This window comes from Adiantum capillus-veneris, chromosome 19 (assembly GCF_014529385.1).
Source record: "Adiantum capillus-veneris isolate H3 chromosome 19, ASM1452938v2, whole genome shotgun sequence".
Classification (NCBI taxonomy): domain Eukaryota; kingdom Viridiplantae; phylum Streptophyta; class Polypodiopsida; order Polypodiales; family Pteridaceae; genus Adiantum; species Adiantum capillus-veneris.
The window spans coordinates 135668135-135689530 of NC_140949.1; the positions used below are offsets into that span (position 1 = coordinate 135668135).

Consider the following 21396-nt stretch of genomic DNA (forward strand, 5'->3'; position numbering starts at 1 on the left):
TTGCGAGAGTTAATCAGTATGATCTGGAAATTATTCTAAATGCTGGTAGAATCTAGGATGAAATTAGGACTATCTATGAAAAGGGAAAGAATTCTGAAGATCCGGAAATACCAATCAAGGATTTTGTGCACGTTCGTGTCAATATACATGGCTCAGCTGCAGAATGTCCAGGTATGTTTTCTGGAAGGCACCCCCATGCATAAGCCCTCTTAAGCAAGCTGCTGTAATTAGCATTTTCTATTTATATCATCAATCACCACTGCTCTTTTAATTCCAGAGGTGCAGTCCCTAGTGATTTAGGTCTGCTAGTATTGTTTTACCTGACCAGTGTTTCAATGTGTTTGAAACAATACGTACAAGTGTCTATGCTAATGAGCTTGTCATTCATGTGTAATTTGTTCGCCATATGGCTACACCTGCTAAACAACACTGGTTTTCCAGAGACACAACCAAGCATCAGCAAGATTAGAGTGAAAGACATAGGCCGTCTTATCACAATCAAGGGAACCGTCATAAGATCAGGAGCTATCAAATTGCTCGAGGGTGAACGCTTATATGAGTGCAACAAGTGTAAACACAGGTATGGAATGGCCTTTGTTCTCTCTAGAGTGATCTCATTTTTTGGTGATAGAAATGAACGTTTGTTTCTGTTCACAACCAACACAGATTCAAGATTTACCCAGACCTCGAGACGGGAAATTCACTTCAACAACCAACTTCTTGTCCTTCACAGGTATCAAATGTTAAAAGCATTAGAATGACTGGTTTTCAATGTGACATCTGACTATTGGTTCTAACCTGTTGGCAGGAAACCAGTGTTTGATTCAGTAGTCACACGGATAATGTCATTAATATTCTTCGCTCGATCTTGGCATGTGGTAGGTGAGAGATGAAACAGAGGTGGTACAGGAGATATAGGCAGACAAACGTTCTAGGATAATCAGGCTAATAGACAAGCGTGCCCTCCCTTAGACATACCCTCTAGTTCAGCTTAGCCACCTTTGTATATGGAAGTTAACCGAGACCATTGTATGGTTTTCAGCAGTAGTGTGAAGAAAGTGATTCAATATGCGGTGCAATGTTGGATTAATCTTGTACACTCTGTGCCTTTGAAGTTGTTTTAATAGGAGTTTTTTTTAAAACTGAAAAGAAAGGAGTCGCTGAAGGAGGTTAAATTATTGAAGTATGGAGAAGTGAACTTGCAAATTTGAACGACACAAATTATGATATATTGTGCACCAATCTGGGCTTAGTTTCTGTGAGCATTATCATGTTGGAAAAAGCAAGCAAAGGGCTGAAAAAGTACAGATATCATTAGAAGAGCATAGGAATAGATAGGAGTCACCCTAGGACTGCCAAATAGGCAGAACGTGTCTCAATTCATCAAAGATAGAATGTATAACTGTCCATGGCGTGAGTAGCGAAGATACTCAAAGATGGTATATCTATAGCAGTTTTTTCGCCTTTTCTAGGGTGGAAGCCGAGGCTTTAAAGTTTTTGCAACAATTGATGTTCCTTTTTGTTCATACAATTTTACATAAGAGTCCAAGTTGAGCAGAGATGCCTTTTTTTTAAAGGATGGAGCTATGCAGCATTGGGATGCATTTCATCAAACCGTGGGTATCAAAGATTGTCCAAGATTTCAACGCTAGTTTCTAATAGAATTTTCTTGATGATACTATTGTAGCAGGCTACAATGTCACTTTCACAGGACACGGTTAGTACAGTGGTCTAGGCTGTTTCACACTGGACGGACCCTCTGGGCTGGGAGTGACACGTGGCAATGGCAGGGTACCGACGGTGGTCTAGTGGACATCGTGGCCAGGTCACCACATGGCTGACATTTATGAGCCGTTGGTGGCCCTTTATGGTGTTACATATGAGTAGTAGCGGTTGGTCATCCGCATTATCTTCTTCACCTTTGGTCCAGCATCGTCCTCGAGAGAGTGAGTCTATACACAGAGCAAGTCTTCACCATCCCTGCACATCTGAGCCTCGACACCCCCATTGTACCTGTGAGTCCTGGGCTGGAGCTGAGTGTGCTGCCACGCCAGAGTCTGCATCAGTCTTTGAGATAGTCGAGTCATATGTTCTGGTCCGCTGTTGTGTCTTTGTGAGCTCTGTTGACGTCTATTGTTTCCTTTCTGTTCAGTCTATTTGAGTGAGATTGTCACGCACATTGCACTGAGGACCACCCACTGTAGAGAGCACGACACATTATCCGCGCTACAGGTGCTCTCATCTTGGCGATCACGGTGGGACCTCAACTGAAATCTCACTCTATGAGGTGCAAATCTTGAAGCTAGTTGGGTCTATCCAGCTTCGCCTACCTTGCATAGCTTCGCCGACCTTGCCTTGCACTGTTCTCCTCTCGCCTGGTCCAACTCGTCTAGTCCTCTCTCGCCCTGGTCCAACCTGCCCTCGTCTCTGGTCTAGACCTCCTAGACCCTGGTCTAGTCCTCCTCGTCCCTGGTCCAGCCTGGTCTAGTCACTTGCCTGGTCTAGACCTTGGTCTAGTCCTCCTTGTCTAGTCACTTGCCTGGTCTAGTAGAGTCTAGACCAGTCTTCAGCCAGTTCAAGGTTTTCTTGCCCAAAGCTTGGTTGGTTTGGTGGTCGCTGCATGACCCATACAAGGCGGTCAGTCGAGCGTCAAAGCGCACTCCTGAGTCCTCTGAAGTACTACAACAGAAGACGACCCTTGGAACCTGTAAGAAGTCCATCAACCTCATCACCCATACCTCCACATACGGCATCACCCATTCCTCCCTCCGGTTCCACATCTTCCAGATCACCTTCTCCAGTGAAGCTCTCTCCTATTTTGCTACAGCAGGCTATTGAGCAACAGGCTCAGCAAGGGGCCATGGAGCCATTGGCTAGCGTTTTGGCTAAGGTAAACATCAAGTTCCCTACATTCAAAGGTCTCTCTTCAGAAGATGCTGACGACCATGCAAGGAGGTTTGTATCTCTTTGTAGGGGTCGTGGTCTTAACAGGGAAGATGCTTATTTGGTACTCTTTCCATCCACCTTGGATGGATTAGCAGACAAATGGTACAGCCAGTTTGCAGAGAACCATTTTGCAACTTGGGCAGCCTTAAGACAACAGTTATGTGTAGCTTTCAGGCCAGGTGACTACCAGGAGAAGGTGTTGGATGAGTTGGCCAACATGGTACTCCAGCCAGAGGAGACTTTTGCAGAACCAATGACCAAAACCAAGTCTCTGGTTGCCAAGATTCCCCAGCAACCAGGTGAATTTATGGTTAAGAAGTGGGTAGAGAAGGCGCTTTCCAAAAGTTCTCAGCAAAAACTACGAGAGAGTCTCCGACCTGACGCCACTCTGGAGGAATTCATCGCAGTTGCTACGCGGATAGAGGGGGCTAGGAAGCTGTTCACCAACCCCCCTCACATAGAGACCCCCTCTGTGTTTTTGGACAGTCCTCCTAATCCTTTATCTTCTTTACGCAAGGAACTGGAAGCCCTAAAGTTACAGTGAGCTCTTCAAGAGGAGAGGTCCTTCTCTCTTAGACAAGAGAAGCCTCCACATCACGAGGCATTGGAACAGATTAAGCGCGAGCTAGAAGAGCTCAAGTGTCAGCAAGAGACTAAGGCTACGGTTTGGTGTAGCTCATGCCGCTCTCCAGGGCACCCTCCACAGGAATGCCCCCTTTGGGTTATTGCCACTTCTGTGAAAAATCTAGACATGAGGACAAGGATTGTTACTACCTCAAGGGATTGCGACAAATACAGCAAAGTCTTGGTACTTCTCTTCAGCAAGGGCCAGCACTTGCATCCAACATGGTTTCTCCCTGTGGCCATCCACACCATATGCCACCCTTGCGGACAGCCCCTCCTATGCAAGGTATGCAGAGCACTTTTCCCTCTCAGAGCTTTTATAATACCCATGCTCCCTCATCTCCTCAAAGCTTCTATGCCTCCACCTCCAACTCAATGCACCAGGAGCAAGGACCACCTCGTACTTCGACTCGCCCTTTGAATCGGCCCATTTTGTGCTACAGATGCGGGGAATATGGGCATTACCAAAGCAAATGCCCCCTACCAGAAGGGTCTCCTCCCTGTCGTCATTGCCCCGAAACGAAGGATCACTACAGTAAGGATTGCCATAAAATTCGTGCATCCACGGCTTCGAACCCAAGTCAAAGCCAGAATGAGTTTGCCTTTCCCAAGCTCAACTTGATAGCAGTGAGCACCGTTTCTCAGCCGCCCCCTTCTACCCACGTGGTTACCCCTCAAAATAAGCTGCCGCAGTTGGGAGAGGAGCCATCGGGCGTCCTCACCCGAGCTCAGAGAGCCGCTCTCGGTCTTAGCATTCCATCAAGTTCAACTCCCCCACCCATTCTCACACCAGTGGATACCCTGCCTGCAGCTGTTAACAAGCCATCCCCTAGTGCCATGAAAGAATCCAAATCTTTGCTCTCCGATATTGATGAAGCTTTCTTGGAAGCAGTTTCCGATCTGCAGAAGATCAAGATACCAGAAGAACAATAGGTAGAAAAAGAGAAGCTTACAGCAGAGACAGTCTTGAAGAACACTTTCCAACAAGTGTCCCTTTATGACATGTTGCGGCTAGATGCAAATTTTAGAAGTGACACCCTTGCTGTTATTCAATCACTTTATCCTGGAGCAGGTCCTAGTGGCGGGCACCTCCCAGTGCGACCATCAGAGTCCTATATGATATCCAATCCCGTTGCTCCACTCACTGATTATAGAAGCCCTTGCCTGACAGTGTCCGTTTTGGGTCGGAAATTCTCAGGAGTGATAGTGGATGGTGGATTTGGCATCAACATGATGCCCGAGTTCACTATGTTGGCTTTAGGTCTACAACCTACTCGCCCTGCTCCCTTCACAGTTACGTTGGCCGACCAGCGGACAGTCTACCCAGTGGGCATAGTGGGCAATGTGCCTCTGCAAGTACAAGACTTAACTTTTAACTTGGATTTTGTTGTGGTTCGTCTTTCCCAGGTTGAGGGCGGATTTCCTTTGCTCATTGGAAGACCATGGCTGTGACACACTAAAGCACTTCATGATTGGGGAAACGACACAATGTGGACACAAACTTCTGGCTCCTCGATGCAATCCATCCTCTTAGAAGGAGGTATGGATCCAGTGGTGCAGCAAGTTTCTTTGTCAATGGAAACCAACCTTGAACAGGAACAACCTACTACACCTGAAGGGTCAGACGAAGATCTGCTGGAGTGGTTGGAGGCTACCAAATCTATGCCTTGTTATGGAGTCTCCATTCACTCTTGGCCTGAAGGAACACCTTCTTCAAATGATTCCACAGTAGCTAAATCTAATGTGCCACCTGAGCCTATAAAGAAGCATAGAAGCAGTAAGAAATCTCCTCTACAGGAATTCACCCCCCCTCAAACATCAACCCCTTTGGTGTCTGCTTCTCCGACCAGAACAAAGCTCTCTTCTGTGTCTAGCAAACTCCCTTTACAGAGCCAGTCCTGCAAGATGAATTCCAAGATCATGATAGTTGTCTTGCTCATGATAGCTATGTGCTCCTTATTTGCACCTATCTACCCCTATCCCCTCGATCCTATACACAATCAGAATGCCCACATCCTTAGGGTTCACAGTTGTGGTAAAGAGATCATCAAGAGCGCCGAACATTGTTGTTCCCATAATCTACAAGAGAGTCACCAAAACAAAAGAGAGCAGGCACTAATGCTGTCCCCTGCTATTGTAGGCTCCTAGCAGCAGGGCCTCCTCCATTGGTGGTGGCTCTTGCATTCAGTTACTCAACGGCTGGTGGAGGTGGAGCTAGGCCGGGAGCAGCTACAGGTGAGCTCCAACATCCCCGCCACTCCCAGTCCCCCTACTCACCCTTGCCCCCTACCAGCTCTCAACACTCTCCCTCCCTAGCCCCTGCCTACTTGCCCTACCCTCCCCCTCTCCCCCTCGCCCTAGTCCCTCCCTCCCCCTCCCCTCGCCCTCGCCCTCGCCCTAGTCCCCCTCGCCCTCTCCCTAGCCCTACCCTCCCTCTCACCCTCTCGCCCCTACCCTCCCCCTCACCTTGCCCTCGCCCCTAACCAGTCCCCCACTCACCCTCGTCCCTACCCTCCCCCTCACCCCTCACCCCTACCCTCTCTCAACCTCGCTCCTACCCACCCCTCACCCCTTGCCCCTACCCACTCCCTCCCCATCCTCTCGCCCCTACCCTCCCCCTTCCCCCTCGCCCCTACCCACCCTCTCCCTTCCCCTTGGCTAGGCCCTCACCCCTCGCCCCTACCCACTCCCTCCCCATCCTCTCACCCCTATCCTCCCCCTTCCCCCTCGCCCCTACCCACCCTCTCCCTTCCCCTTGGCTAGGCCCTCACCCCTCGCCCCTACCAACTCCCTCCCCATCCTCTCGCCCCTACCCTCCCCCTTCCTCCTCGCCCCTATCCACCCTCTCCCTTCCCCTCGCCCCTACCCACCCTCTCTCGTCCCCTCGTCCCTAGCCAGCCCCCCTAGCCCTCCCCACCCTCTCAGCCTCATCATATTTTTTGGGCTTATGGTCATCCCTCCTTTCGAGCTTATGGTCATTCCTCCTTGCGGTGTTACTTAGGCTTATGGTCATCCCTCCTTTCGAGAAGAGTGTTGTTGCAAAAAGTGTGGCAAGGTTATCTGCAAGCATGGACCAGGTCATTTTCCTCTCACTATGGTTATCAATAATAAAGATGCGCCGGATCCAAACCGAGCATATCTCTTTGCTGTGGAGCTTTATTCTGTCTAGCCAATTGGGATTCTTGGATTATGCAATCATACTGGATCCCGCCTATCCAAAGGCTTAAAACGTTTGCAAGCAGTGCAGTGTGTCTAAACTCCACTTTTGGGCCTAGAACTTGCTTCAAGAAAGATGTACAGATGCAGTACCTAATGGATTTCTTTCACAGTTTTTTCAGTATTTCCTCTCACCGAGACGATGAGCGGTCTTGTGGCGGGCAACCTGTAGCAGGCTACAATGTCACTTTCACAGGACACAGTTAGTACAGTGGTCTAGGCTGTTTCACACTGGACGGACCCTCTGGGCTGGGAGTGACACGTGGCAATGGTAGGGTATCGACGGTGGTCTAGTGGACATCGTGGCCAGGTCACCACATGGCTGACATTTATGAGCCGTTGGTGGCCCTTTATGGTGTTACATATGAGTAGTAGCGGTTGGTCATCGGCATTATCTTCTTCACCTTTGGTCCAGCATCGTCCTCGAGAGAGTGAGTCTATACACAGAGCAAGTCTTCACCATCCCTGCACATCTGAGCCTCGACACCCCCATTGTACCTGTGAGTCCTGGGCTGGAGCTGAGTGTGCTGCCACGCCAGAGTCTGTATCAGTCTTTGAGATAGTCGAGTCATATGTTCTGGTCTGCTGTTGTGTCTTTGTGAGCTCTGTTGACGTCTATTGTTTCCTCTCTGTTCAGTCTATTTGAGTGAGATTGTCACGCACATTGCACTGAGGACCACCCACTGTAGAGAGCACGACACATTATCCGTGCTACAACTATTGAGTTGGAATTGATTGTAGCATGGGCTAATTTTCTATTTCTCTCTGCAAATGGTTTTGAGACTTACAATGAGCAATTTTGGGACACATTCTTGCCTATTTCCACCTTCCAAGATCTTGGCAGATCGGATTGAGGGATACACTGTTGGACGGCCTTTTTCAGGTATATTATTGTCATGTTTGCGAGGTTGTTGCCCATATGTGATAACCTATGGCACATGGGCGAATTGGTTATCACACAATAGAGAGAGTTTTGGATTTTGAAGATATTCTCCTGTAGTTGTCAGCAAACGAGTACCAAGCCCCACACCCAACACATTATATTGGCGGACTTCCCAACAAATAGCACAATATTGATCGGAAGGGAGGTGTTACACTTGTGCTCAGCACTCGAACTATAACAACTTATGATAAGAAAATAAGAGGGCCACAAGCACCAAAGGTTAATGCAGAAATTAGCCAACTTCTTTGTGTAGAAGTTGGCTAATTTCTTATGCCAAGATTTTTTGTAGAATATTGAAGAGGTCATATACTTGACTCTACCAAAGTTTTGTGCCACGATTGCGATGGTAAATGGGACAATTCTCTCAGCTCATAGATCCTTTGGCTTCTTGAAGTCACTATTGACAAAGCCTTCAAGCATGTATGAGTGGAAAACTGTTGTCATTGTCGCTCTCCAAATGGCATAGTTCTTACCATTTAATTGCCGACCCGTAGGAAATGTGGGTAGAGTAGGAATCTTGATTGGTTGATCTCCAACACCAGAGAAGAACTGCAACCAACCTCCCCACTTCTCATTGCAAGCCCAATAACTCGAGACGGAAAACTTTGTGAATGATACAAGACAAAAGACAGAGTCCCCCTAGGCCACACATAGGGTAGAGGGGCCAATAAGGGAACACCTAACTTGAGACGCTTAGATCTCCCTCCTCCGAGCTCAATTTTCATCCATGGGCAGTGCATCAGAATTGCAATCGTGTTCAACAAAAAGAGGGGCCAAAAGGAAGACGCACCCCATGCCAAAAGAGAGATGAAAGCCCCACGGACACTTGAACCCATGCGCTGCCCAATAGCGATGCGTTATTTCAAATAAAGTAGCTGTTTGGCCTCTTGATTCTTGGTGCAACACTAGTGCGAGCTTGTATTCTATAGGGGGTAGGCTCGTCCTTGCTTTTGGGGCCATCCCCTTATTGGTCCCTCTACCCTATAGCGAGCTAGGGTAAGGTTGGGCAAATACCTTTGTCAAATACCTCGAAAATAAAACCCTCATCCTAATAATAACATAATGGCCAAAACAGGCTTGAAATGGTGAATTGTTGGTGCAAACCGAAATGTGCTTGAGATCCCTATCCGGCAGGTGTATGGGTGGCCAACCCACAACCAAGGTTGCACGCGAGACGAGAAACCTGTAAGCAGAAGGAGAAGCATCTGGAAGGTGAGCATAACTCCTAACACCTCCCATCAACTGCAGATAGAGATAGGTAGATACACTTCCGTACCTCCAAAGTAATGGGTATGCCAGCTATGTGACTTGGAGTGAGAGATAGGAGGAACAATGCATATGTTGGTATATTATGAGATACGAGAACGATTTCATTGTGTCTTCAAAGAGGAATTCGGGCCGCTGTCCTTGGTGATGGATTACGCTGAACAGAGATGCTTTGGGCTGTTCTTGCTGGAGCTATGTAGGCATTATCCTTTAGTATAGAGTTTTACATGCTCTAGCAGAGGAATGATTCAACAGCAGGTGACAAATATCTTCAAGAGCAGGAGCTCTCAGTAGGACCCCGGGACATGTCAGTTTCCATTTATGGTGCTGTCCTAGATAGGGCTACAAAGATTAGTAGGCATCCATGCTGTTGCTCCTCTTGCATATGCTGGCATTAAAATATTTACCATCGCTGCATCCAGGCCATTATTGAGAGGCATAGAGCAGCTCTTGTGAGGTTCTTTATAGAGGTTCAGATAGGCCACCAGCTCGCTCTACTAGTTCACTTATTTGTTCACATTCGAGTATTTGTTACCTTAGTCTTTTGTATTATCTATAGTGGCCATTTGGATCATATAAAGTTTTCTGGCCTCGTAGGTCTTTTAGGCCTTTTGTAGAAGTAAGTAAATTTTTCTCATTTCAGGTCTTTTCATTATTGCTCATTGTTCTCTATTTGTTTATTCCATTTATCTATTTTTCAATTGGCATGGTTCACTCTGCTTTCTGTCTTTATTTGTTGTGACACTTTTTCTTTGCTCTTTCTGGTTGTGCAGCGAACTAAACCATGTTTGGGAACCAGCTTTCATGCTGTGGAAGGAACAACTGTGTGCCATGACTATCAGGAAATCAAGATACAGGAAAATGTGCATACGCTTGGTGTAGGTTCAGTACCAAGGTCGATATCTGTAGTCCTCAAAGATGATTTAGTGGATACAGTGAAAGCTGGTGGTAAACTTCTTATTCTGAACTGGGGAGAGAGAAGCAGCAAGGAAATTTTTGTGTCTGGAAAAGGGAGAGCAATGGATAGTAGATTGTATGATGTTATTCTCAAGAAGAAGGAGTTGAGGATATAAAATACAGAAACTGGGTTCATTTGATGTACTTCGTTAAGTGATTCATTTCAGATACTAAAAGCTGCTTTTGAAGATGCAGATGATATTGTTGTCACCGGAATTCTCTTTGCAAAATGGCGATCCCTTATTAAAGAAGTCCGTTGTGATCTCGAGCTGATGTTGTTGGCCAATTTTATCAGGTGAAATACAGCACATTTCTGATATTTTTCTGGGTGTAAGAACAAACTAAATGCAGGAGGCTCAACTGCCCCTCTTAGTCTAGTGTGCAAATCATATACATGGCTACCACCCCCCTAGCTTGATACTCGTCCTCTTCTTCATCTTTAAACTTCTCAACTTTCCAAGCTTGGAGAAGGAGATGAACTCTTGCACTTTCACAAAGTGATAATGAGAGAAAGTGAGTGTGTGTGAGAGGAAGTATACCCCCCAAGCACCCCCCTTGCTTGCTTTGGTCGACCCCTCCTTTTAGCTCAAGCTTGAATCTATTGGACCCCTCTAAGCCTAGCCAATCACATGCACAATGCATTTCAAGAAACATGGTAGTCTTTGGACAAAGTGTCCTCCTTACCCCTTTGAGAGAGATATCTTGATAATACCTAGATAATTGTTTAATTAAACTAATTGCTCATTGGACCTCTCTCAAAGCCATCCAATAGGCTTTAGGCACACTATGGGGGCAACCTAGCTAGGAGCTTGATATGTGTCATTGTAAGATATGCGTCCTTCATTTTCCATTTGGCAAAACAATCCTTTTCTTCACGAGCAGGCTTGTGGCAAAAGTCACACACTAGCACGCCCTAAATGATACTTTTTAGCTTGTTCTTTTTACTAAAGAACGCTTTCTTGCACATCAACTTCACTCATAGGCAATATTGTCATAGCTTGGTGGTAATGACTTCAGCAGGACAACCATGGCAAAGTCTTCATCCACCTTGAGAGAAATACCTGCCAATTGTGTCATCAAACTCTGCATATAATTAAGATGATATTCTAGAGGCATTTTAGGTGCCATTTCAAGCTTAAAAAATTCAATCAGTAGCCCAAAATCCGAGCTTTTAGCTTGTGCATCAAAGTGGGTATCAAGTTGAACCCATGTTTCTTCAGCTGGTTCACATCTGTCGATGTGGTGGATGTAAGCATCGTCAAGCTGGAGCTTAATGACTGCGTGAGCACGATTCCAACCTTGTCGCATATCTCTTTTCCCTGCAACGTTTTCTTCTTCTTGCTGTTTTCTTTCTACGAAGGCTTCTTTCTTTCGGTTCCTTGTTTTGCATGTCTGCTTGTTCTATATGTTTTTGACTTGGTGGTTTTGTATTGATGCTTGTGTTGCATGTGATGCCTGTGTTTGTGTGTGATTGTGCAGTGGCTTGTGAGGAATGTGTGTGCTAGTATGGTTGCAGGGTTGCCTGTTCCTGTCTGTTTTGCTGTTTGTTTCTTTGTTTGTTGGAGGCAGGCTTGGCTAGGTTTGGAGCGCTCAGGGTGAAAGTTTTTTGTCACAAGTGTGATGACGTGGCACATCATGGTGGCCCTAGGGCCACTAACAGAAAACATGCATTAAATACTAAAGCAGCATCTCCAAATCGCTGGACCAAAGTCTGGCTTAGCTGCTCGAAAATTGTGTCAGAAATTCGGGACTGCCACGTGGCAGTTCGTACGCAAAATCTGCAGCCCCTGGAGCGTGAGTTTTTTGCTGGGGAATGCTTTTGGAGATTGCAGCTTTGGGGGTGCCTGCTTTTAGGCCTCTTGTAAACCTATATAAGAACTGCCAGGGCCTCTCTCCCGGCAATTAGCTTGGGAGCATCGTGAGAGAGAGGACCCTCGACAAATGTATCTTTGAAAGCAATAATGAAAGAAATATCGGAAGGGGCGCCAGACTCTGGGGGGAGTGCATCTAGAAGCGGAACTCTGCGGCTTCTTGTCGACTTTCCTCTTTTCTTTGTATCTATTTGAAGTTCTGTTCCAGTTCTCATGTGTGTTGCTATTGATTTCTTGCTTGGAGTGTCGTATCAGAGCATAGATGATTTATAACCGGTCAGTACACATTAGAGAGCGGTACAAATTCAATTACCTCTTAACTTTACACAGAGCTTTGAGAAGAAAAGAGAACACAGATGCGTCCAACGACTAAAATGTCACTGCGCACACGAAGACTCACACCCTATAGGCCCCAAAGACTGGCGCCCCTTTTGGTATTTCATTATTCAATTGAGAATAAACGATCCAAACACTTGAATCAAACTCTAACCAAGCTGTCGAAACCTGTCAAGGACTGAAATTGCAGGTTTCCAACCTGATTTTGGCAGCATAACGGCGCCAAAACCCCTGTAGGTCAAAAGTACACGTCTATGACAGATTCCCTTGCATTTCCGAAGCTTTCCGGTGAGCTGTAACTGAAATTCAGCATGCTGTCATTTTCTGTTTGGTCACTAAAAGGTGCCCAAACTCTTGTATAGCCACCCCAAGGCTTCCGCGAGGCTTCCTTGGTGCTAAGTTGGAGTTTAGGTGCGAAACCCTAAACCTGCAAATAAAGACACCAGGTTGTAATTCTCTGTTTTGTATCGTTTTAAGCAGAGCAAATACGTCTACGTGTGCCTCGGGAGCTCTTGAATGCAATTGAACACTTCCCTTTGATTTGGACGAGTTTTTATGCGAGAAAACTCTCGGAATTCACAATTTGCCATGATGGAACTATGCGTACTTGTGGGGGATTAACAATTGGCTAATCCGGTTCTTTTTCAGAAGGCTCTTGCCGTCGCAAATGCGCATAAAACCCATAGAACCGTGCATGGTCATTTGAGTAGCCCAACTAGTGGGGCATTACCATATGTGCAAAGGGGAGGGGGAGATGCACAACAAAAAATCATCGCGCTACATGAGACAAGGGAAGAAGGCAAGCTTTCCATTAAAGCTTCAAACTTAAAATTCCACTCACACAATGGCAATAGGCAGCCTCCACGCATATTTGGGCGCCCCGAGTTGGGAGAGACTCTCTAGAGTGTGTGGTGACCAGCAGGTGGCTCTCCTATTGACATGTGTCCAGTTTGTCCCTTATGGTTGAGTTTCCTAGTACCCACCAACTTATGAAGTTGTTAGTGACTTGTCGAGTGGCCTGAATTCTATTTAGGCGCAAAGAAGCTTCCATACTCATCAGAATTCAGTGCTAACTGGCCCGACTAGCCTCCAACTAACCGACCTAGATCCGCAATGTGAGAAACCCGTTTGGCTACAACCAGTTTCACACCGGCAATGCAAATCTTCATATCATCGTATTCTCCAAGAATGAAGATGATCATAGGAAACATTTCGTACAAGTTTTTGAAGCACTACGGAAACACAAATTTGTGATCAACGGGAAAGAGAGCGACTTTTTCCTACGAGAGATACACTTTTTGGGACACATCGTCTCAGCTGATGGTGTACAGATGGACCCGGCCAAGGTAGAGACCATTTGGAATTGGCCATAACTAAAGAATGTGCATATGAAGCCTTCTTGGTTTGTGCTCGTATTACAGGCGGTTCATTAGAAAATTTGCGGAGATTGCTTCGCCTTTGCATACCCTGACTTAGAAAGGTGTTCTGCTCACTTGGGGACCCTTAATTTTGCAACGTTCAATACATTCAAAGAGAAGTTGACGATTTGTCGTGTTTTGATATTACTAGATTTGCAGAAGCCCTTTGAGGTTATGCTTGTGGTAGCAGTCTTAATGGAGGAGGGCCATGTCATAGCATATGAGGTTAGAATGTTCTATAGACCCGAGTGGGTTACATAGATCTACGAGGTTATGCTTGTGGTAGTAGTTTGGGAGCAGTCTTAATGCAGGAGGGCATGTCATAGCTTATGAGATTAGAATGTTCTATAGACCCGAGAGGGTTACACAGATCTACGAGGAGCTATTAGTAGTGATACATGCTTTGACTCAGTGGAGACATTACTTCCTTGGAGCAGATTTCACAGTGTTTATTTTGAGATACTTCTTGTCCTTGAAGCAGTTTTCAGATAAGCAAATGAGATGGGCGAACATTTTGTCTCAGTTCCATTTTGACATTGTTCATGTTACGGCAAGAAGAATTAGGTGGCAAACGAGTTATCTCGAAATCCATAGACATCGGCCATGTCGGAAATGCATCATCGGAACTTTGAGGATATGCTTGACTAGTATGCTACAAATCTTGATTTTGCAGACATCTTTGACCGGATATAGAGTGGAGTACAGTTGTAGGTTATAGTATCAAGGAAGGCTATTTGATGCTGAAAACCATGTTGTGTGTGATACGGGTTTTGAGGAAAAAGGTGTTGTCGGAGTGCCATAATCCTCCTGGGCATTGAGGCATTTAGATTACTTGAAAAGTAATTGTGATGGCCTCAACTCAAGAAGGACGTGGATGAGTTTGTATGCAATTGTTTGATGTGTCAAAAGGTCAAGCATAGTGACACGATATGCCGTTTCTTGCCCCTAGAAATGGAACGGAGTTTCTTGGAAGTTTCGGACTGAAAGAAACGGAGTTTCTTGAGCGAATTTTTTTTTTTCCACGAAAAAGTTGAGGGCAGATGTCTAATGTTCTAGGACTCAGATTCTTGAGCGTCAATACTTCCATTAGATGACTATGTTGGGCTTGGCTCAATGGATTGCTTATCTTTATGTTTATGAACCCTATCAATCCCTCGTGTGCATCCCAATCTGCTGTGATGATCTAAGCTAGGTCCCCATATCTGTACACCATAGAGTATGGTTGATGAGAGAGAGAGAAATGAAATGAAATGATATATTAACGTCTACAAAAGGCCAAAATGACCTATGAGACCAAACTGATTACAATGATGAGTCTAGTACCAAGTCTGGGTACAAACAAACTAAAAACTGAGATAGGAGTGCTACCGACTCCTATGGGTGGCTGGTAAGCTGAGCAATGGTATCATGCCACAAAGGTACAAAGTGGGGATAAGTGTCACCATGATACAATATAGCAGTAGCATGAAGCCTATCCTGATCGACACTCTGGGTGTCGTGCTAGAATCCTGTGGATCCTTTGCCGCAATCTCCTCCGGTGCTGCATGGCTCCCCTCCTCAGTCGCGGTCGTCTCGATCTCCCCAACTCTATAGCTCGTTCAATGAGAGTACTGCTGGCGTGTGTATGGGTGGGAACCGAGCTCTGTGATGGTGGTGTCCCCTCTGCCTCTGTGGTACTCGTATTGAAGAAATCTGAGATGCGTCTCTGGGACTCTCTGTCTATGCCCACTCAATAGAGAGTCTCTATGTCTCTGTATCTCAGGTAGAAATAATCCGAGACATCTCTGATCCTGATATCTCATGACTCTATCTAATGAGTCAAAACCATCTCTGAATAAACAATGAAAGCGTCCCCGTATCTCATAGTAGACTGTGCAGTGACATATGTAGTGAAACTGTGTCTCTGGCTCTGCATGGCATAATTGACATATCCTACTTTTTGCTGGTATGCCTCTGAATCTACCTGTCTCAATCCCAAGCTGGTGTGAAGATGTGCGAATTTGGCCTATGGCACATCGTAACCCATGAGATAGATGTGTGTCCATGTAGCTGGGCCGTGTGACAAAACCGTCTGTTGTGAGATGGAGAAGATGCTCTCTATAGAAAGCCCTCTTCGTACCCAACTCCTGTGATGGCTCTATCCATGTCCTCCTGGTATCAAGCTGGATAAGATCCTGCCGAATGAGTCTAGTAATCTCCATACGTGTAGGAGCCAAAGATGGTGCATCAAGAGAAAACTGGAAAGAGAGAGAGAGAGAGAGCCTTCTCAATTTGCTGAGCGTAAGTGCCATATGCTGCAACTCGCCCGTAATTTTTACTCCTGCTCGCATCGTATGGGCTGGCCTTAATTCTCTTTGCTGGAATTAAATAACACTTTTGGACCTTAATTGACCTTCTAAAATTGCTGAGCCTAAGTGCCATATGCCGCCTTAAATCACATACGTAGGCTCCTTAGCCTTGCTCGCGTGCTATAGCCTACAAGTCTTTGACCTACCCAGTGTGCCAGCTAATAGTACTTCCCAGCTACGCAACCCACTCACTTGCTGAATTTCTACTAGCGGCCTATTTTACTGCCCCATCGCCTCTAGCATAGTTTGATCAAGAATTTGTCTTGAATTGCCCATCTGGTTTGTAGAGTAATCTCCCTGGCAGCTTTCACACAATCTAGTGAGAAAGATATGTATACATGGCTTGCTGCAACTCCAATAGGCCTCGTCTGGTGGCTAGCATGTAAAGGCTATTCAGAAAATGTGTGTGATGAGAGTTGTTGGGTTATGTGCCCAGAAATGGCCTTGAGACATCCTACGCATAGGATGTCTCCTGATGATTTTTTATGGAAACTGCTACTGGTGCCTGCCCTTAGTCCCCCTGAGTCCCTTTTAAGCCTAATTTCAACAAAAAAGTCAAATGGATAGAAAGTAACTCCCTGTGTGGATTTCAGAGCCTTCGAGCCATTTTCTGACTTTTGGAGTGCTTTTCGGCGATGAAATTTCTTGATGTTGGTCTCCATAGCTTCCCGATCCCTTGGGGATCCTTGCCGTATGGTACTGCTAAATCTCTTTTTCGTGAGAGTGAATGTAGCAAGTAAATAGTCTACAGTACTAGCGCCATGCATGTATGGGTAGCATGTAAATTCTCGAGACAATGGCCATCTAGCAATGCCATTAAGTTTGGCCAGCTCATTTACAGCTCTCATCTCCAGAAGATGTCTACTATACCCTGTGTATCTCTTTACATCCTATGAGGATCTCTCAATGCCAAGATTTTGTGTGTCATGCTCTTGGAAGTCCTACGATGATGTGTCAAAGAAAACCACCTGGCGGCATGTAGTCCTAGCATTGAAATCCCCAACTAGAATAACATCTCCTTGTGTAGAGTATTTCATTATCTCCTCATCCATAATTACATATGGTGATTGCCCTCCTGGGCATGCATATCTAGACGTAGCAAGTGCAAAATAAGAAATGGCAAGGATTAAGGGGTGAAGGTCCTCTGTCTCCAATTTGACCCACATGTATCGTGCATGCTCATCCCTCTGTAATACTTGAATGATAGTGTGGAATCCCTCTCTATATAACATAACGACTCCTCTTGATCCTTCGTTGTAATTGGCTTGGACACCCAAGCGAGAAATCAATAGCAACACACGAACATAAACTACAACAAATGAACTGAGAGAGAGAGAGAGAGAGAGAGAGAGAGAGAGAGAGAGAGAGAGAGAGAGAGAGAGAAATGAAATGTTATATTAACGTCTTCAAAAGGCCAAAGTGACCTATGAGACTAGAAAGTTACAATGCGGTGTATCTGATACAAAGTCAGATTAACAAAATAAATTAAACTAGGATAACAAAATATAAATACTGCGGAATCCTAAACTAAGCTGATAGGTGTGAAAGGTGAAAGGCGCGAAATGTGTGAACTAAGCAGTACAATGTGTAGACAATATGGGAGGGAAGTAGAGATCCATCTTCATAGAGATCCATCTTCATCTGCACTCTGGACGACGAAAAAGTATGGCTCGAATCCTTTGCTGTAGCCTCCTTCGAAACTGTGTAGCTCCTCTTCTCCATCGGGGTCGTCTAGATCTCCCTAGCTCCAATGCTCGGTCTATGAGAATGCCAGTAGTGCGGGCAGACCTCTCCACTGTTGGCTGCTCCTTTGTCTGTTCTTCTGGGTGTACAATATCTAGTGTAAAGAAATCTGTGATCTTTCTCTGGGGTTGTCTCTCTTCAGCTCTCCTTAGTAAAGTTTCTCTATGCCTGTGTAACTCAAGTAGATATAGCCCAAGACATCTCTGATCCTCATAACTCATGACCCTAGATAGAGGCCCAAAACCTTCTCTGAATAGACAATGAAAACGGCCTCGTATCTCATAGTACACTGTGCAATGACATGTAATGTACCTCTGTCTTTGGCTATAGATGGCATAAGCGGCATATCTTGCTATATGCTGGTGTTCCTCTGAATCTGCCAGTCTCAATCTCGAGCTGATGTGAGGACGTGCGTATCTGGTCAATGGCACAACGCAAACCATGAGAAAGATGCGTGTCCATATAGCTAGGTTGAATCACAAACCCATCCCCCGTGAGGTGGAGAACATGCTCTCTATAGAAAGCCATCTTTGTGCCCAACTCCTGTATAGGCTCTATCCATGTCCTCCTTGTGTCCAGATGGATCAGATCCTGACGAATGAGTCTATCAATCTCTACTTAGGTCAAAGACCTCAAGGGTGCCTGTAGAGAATATTGAAAAGGAGGCAACCTGTTCATGGTGAAACCATGTGTCTGAAACCATGATGCCATCTGTGCATACCAGCATGATGTATCCCCATTAAGAGCTAATTGTCTGGAGGACTCTAGAGCCACCTTGGCATATGTGTCTCTGGTAGTATCCCACAGACTGTGTACAAAGAAGATTGATTTGGTAAGCGCCTCAATCTCCATAGGGGGGGTAGCTAATTCCGCTCGAATGATATCATGCGGTACGGAAACCTTGGCTCTAATTAGCCGAGAGATCATAGATACCAAGGGCTTCTCTATACGCCTCCAACCATCCTGGCCTATCGAAGGTCCCCAAACCTGCACCCCATATAACATAGTAGAGGCAACCAAAGTATCAAAGAGCCATAACTTTGTCCTAGGTTCCTGGAACTGAACCTGCGAACACATCCTCTCCATTCCTCCCAGAGCCGCACCAGCTCTAGTTAATCTAGTCTCTGCTGCTCTTCTCAAAGAAAATCTCGGCCCAGTAAAGACTACCCCCAGGTAAGTGTATGCATCTGTATACTCCACAATCTCCTGACCATATTTGAAAGTAGGTACTGATCTCCTGACCCATTGCGGTGTGGTGTTAAACACCATAACCTTGGTTTTACCTAGGTTTACACACAATCCACTATCCTCTGCAAAACTGCGTAGTGCATCCAAATGTCGTTGCATACCTTCTGGTGAGTCAGGTATCAACACAATATCATCAGCATATAGTAACAATGGGATCCACATCCCTGCCAACTGGGCACCCCTGTCACCCTCTCTGTCAATGTAATCAAACACCTCATCAACATACATACCAAATAGAGTATGAGACAATGGGCAGCCCTGCTTCACTCCAATAGTAGAGTGAACTAAATCAGATACCCCTTTTGGAGTGCGTACATGTCCCATCACTGATCTATACAAAGCCATAATCCCCCAAATCACCTCTATGGGCACCCCCATCTCCTGTAGTATGTGCATCAATCGAGCTCTTGGTACCATGTCAAATGCTATGTGAAAATCCACAAAGCTACAATAGATCCGTCTCCCATGTGCTCTGCCCTCCTCAATGATGGCCCTGAGTGTCAGAATATGATCAAAAGTGGAGAAACCCCTCCGGAAGCCGGCCTGACCCTTTGCTCGTACACCCTCGCCCTCTGCCCAATTACTCAAGTGTTGCTCCAGAATAGATGCGTACAACCGTGCCAATGTGTGTCCAACCATAATAGTGCGGTAGTTCCTAGGCTCTGTAGGGTCACCAGCCTTGAAGATGGGCACGATATTAGACAACCTCCAAGTCTCAGGTAATCCCTCACACATGGCATGATTGAACAACACTGCGAGAACCTCCATCAGCATATCCCTGGCATGTATAAAGTGCTCCGCTACTAGACCGTCATGATCATATGCCTTCCCGGTCCTCATCTTGTCGATGGCCCTTTGTACCATCTCAGATGTAAAGAAAGTGCTCGTAGCTGGGCAAGGCTTGGTAGGGTCTGGAAGGGGTTTTTTCCAGGAACCGTATATAATGATGCTGCATATTGGTACCACACATTAGGTGTGAAGAAATGCGGAGAGCTGGCTAGTGAGTGTAGGGAGTGGTGTATCTGGATCGAGAGCATAGATCCCCTCATAGACATGTGATGAATAGACTCTGGCAAGCTCATGTGTGAAATGTATGGTAGTGTGTTGTGTGGGTGTGGGTGTGGGTGGTGTGTGTGAAATGGGTGAACCAGTGAAGGAGAGAGCAAGGTATGCGTGGTCAGCCTCGATAGGTAGTGGTGGGATGGTGAAGGATGTGAGCAGATGGGCTGCCTCTCTGAGGCCGATGGTGTAATCCACTGTACTACCTCCGCCAGATACCGATGGTGGTATGCAAGTCAAGCCTCCAGATGATGGCCATTGCGCCATCGTGTTATAGATAACGAGACAGTGCTGTGATCCCAAACGGGGTATGTGTCTCCCATATGGTGTGGGTGTGGTGGTGTCTCCGGAGGTCCTCTCTGCCTCTGTGTTCTCCATGGTGGAGAGTAGCTCTAGGTCATCGAAGTCATAGATGTCACACTGTCTACTTTGTGTCCTGGTGTTGAAGTCCCGCATAAGGAAGACTTCCCCTAGTCTGGAGTACTCCATGATCCCCTCCCTGAGGCATGTATATTGTGATTGTGTATCATCCTCCTCCTCTCCTACATGTGTATGGGTCTCCTCTACCCCTGCTCCTCTTGCATGTGCAAATCTAGAACCGCTAGGCGCGAAGTAGCAAATGGCAATGTATAGAGTGTGCTCCTCCGATAGCTCAATCCGTATCCACATGTAGCGTGCCTCTGGGTCGCGGGCTACTATCTGTATCCTGCTATGAAGTGAGCGGCGATAGAGGATTGCTACTCCGCCAGATCCTCTAGAAGTGTTGTGCCATGTGCACTTCCTGTGTAGAGACTCCCATTGGTAATCCTGTACTCGAGGTAGGCCTCTCTCGGGACTCGCATGTGTCTCTGTGAGTAGAACAATGTGTCGGTCATGCATCACCTCCTCTAGTCTCTCTGGATGTGTCCAGAGAGAGCCATTGCAGTTCCAAACTGCCATGTGTATCTCCTCGTATACTGTCCCATAGGCCGTGAGTCCCTATGCTACGGCCTTGCCATCGACGATGACTCGACCGTCTCGGTAGGAGGCCCGTTTCCCCTCTTTGCGTGCTTGTTGTACTCGAGGCATCAAGGTAGGATCCATACGTACGTATGGATCCATACGGTACCGTACGTCCGTACAGTACGGTACGGTACCGTACGGATCCGTATTGTACCCAAAAAAAAAAAAACGAATTTCGCCTTCGCGTTTTCGGATTTAATTTCGCCTCTGTTTTGGGGGTTTGGCCGCCTGGTTATTGAGACAGAGTGAGTTTGGGCACCTGTTTATTGCAAACTATTGACTACAGAGTACTACAGAGAGAGTAGTACTCTCAAGTTTCAAGTCTCGTTTGTCGAATACTATACAGTGTGCAAATCATGATGAATATGAAGTTCTCTGTAGTTTGAAGTTTGAAGTTTGTTGAAGTATATTTGAGAGAG

General features: G+C 46.1%; 1 protein-coding gene across 2 annotated transcripts in view; it reads left to right on the top strand.

The window, feature by feature from the left end:
- MCM9 (minichromosome maintenance 9) overlaps window positions 1–21396 on the top strand; it is a 141730-nt gene that overhangs the window by 48976 nt on the left and 71358 nt on the right. For both annotated transcript variants that reach the window (XM_086491305.1, XM_086491304.1), the window contains exons 3-7: window positions 57–171; window positions 442–580; window positions 667–733; window positions 9769–9943; window positions 10148–10247. In XM_086491305.1, coding sequence (XP_086347431.1) covers window positions 57–171; window positions 442–580; window positions 667–733; window positions 9769–9943; window positions 10148–10247 — 596 coding nt within the window. The remainder of the gene's footprint in view (window positions 1–56; window positions 172–441; window positions 581–666; window positions 734–9768; window positions 9944–10147; window positions 10248–21396) is intronic.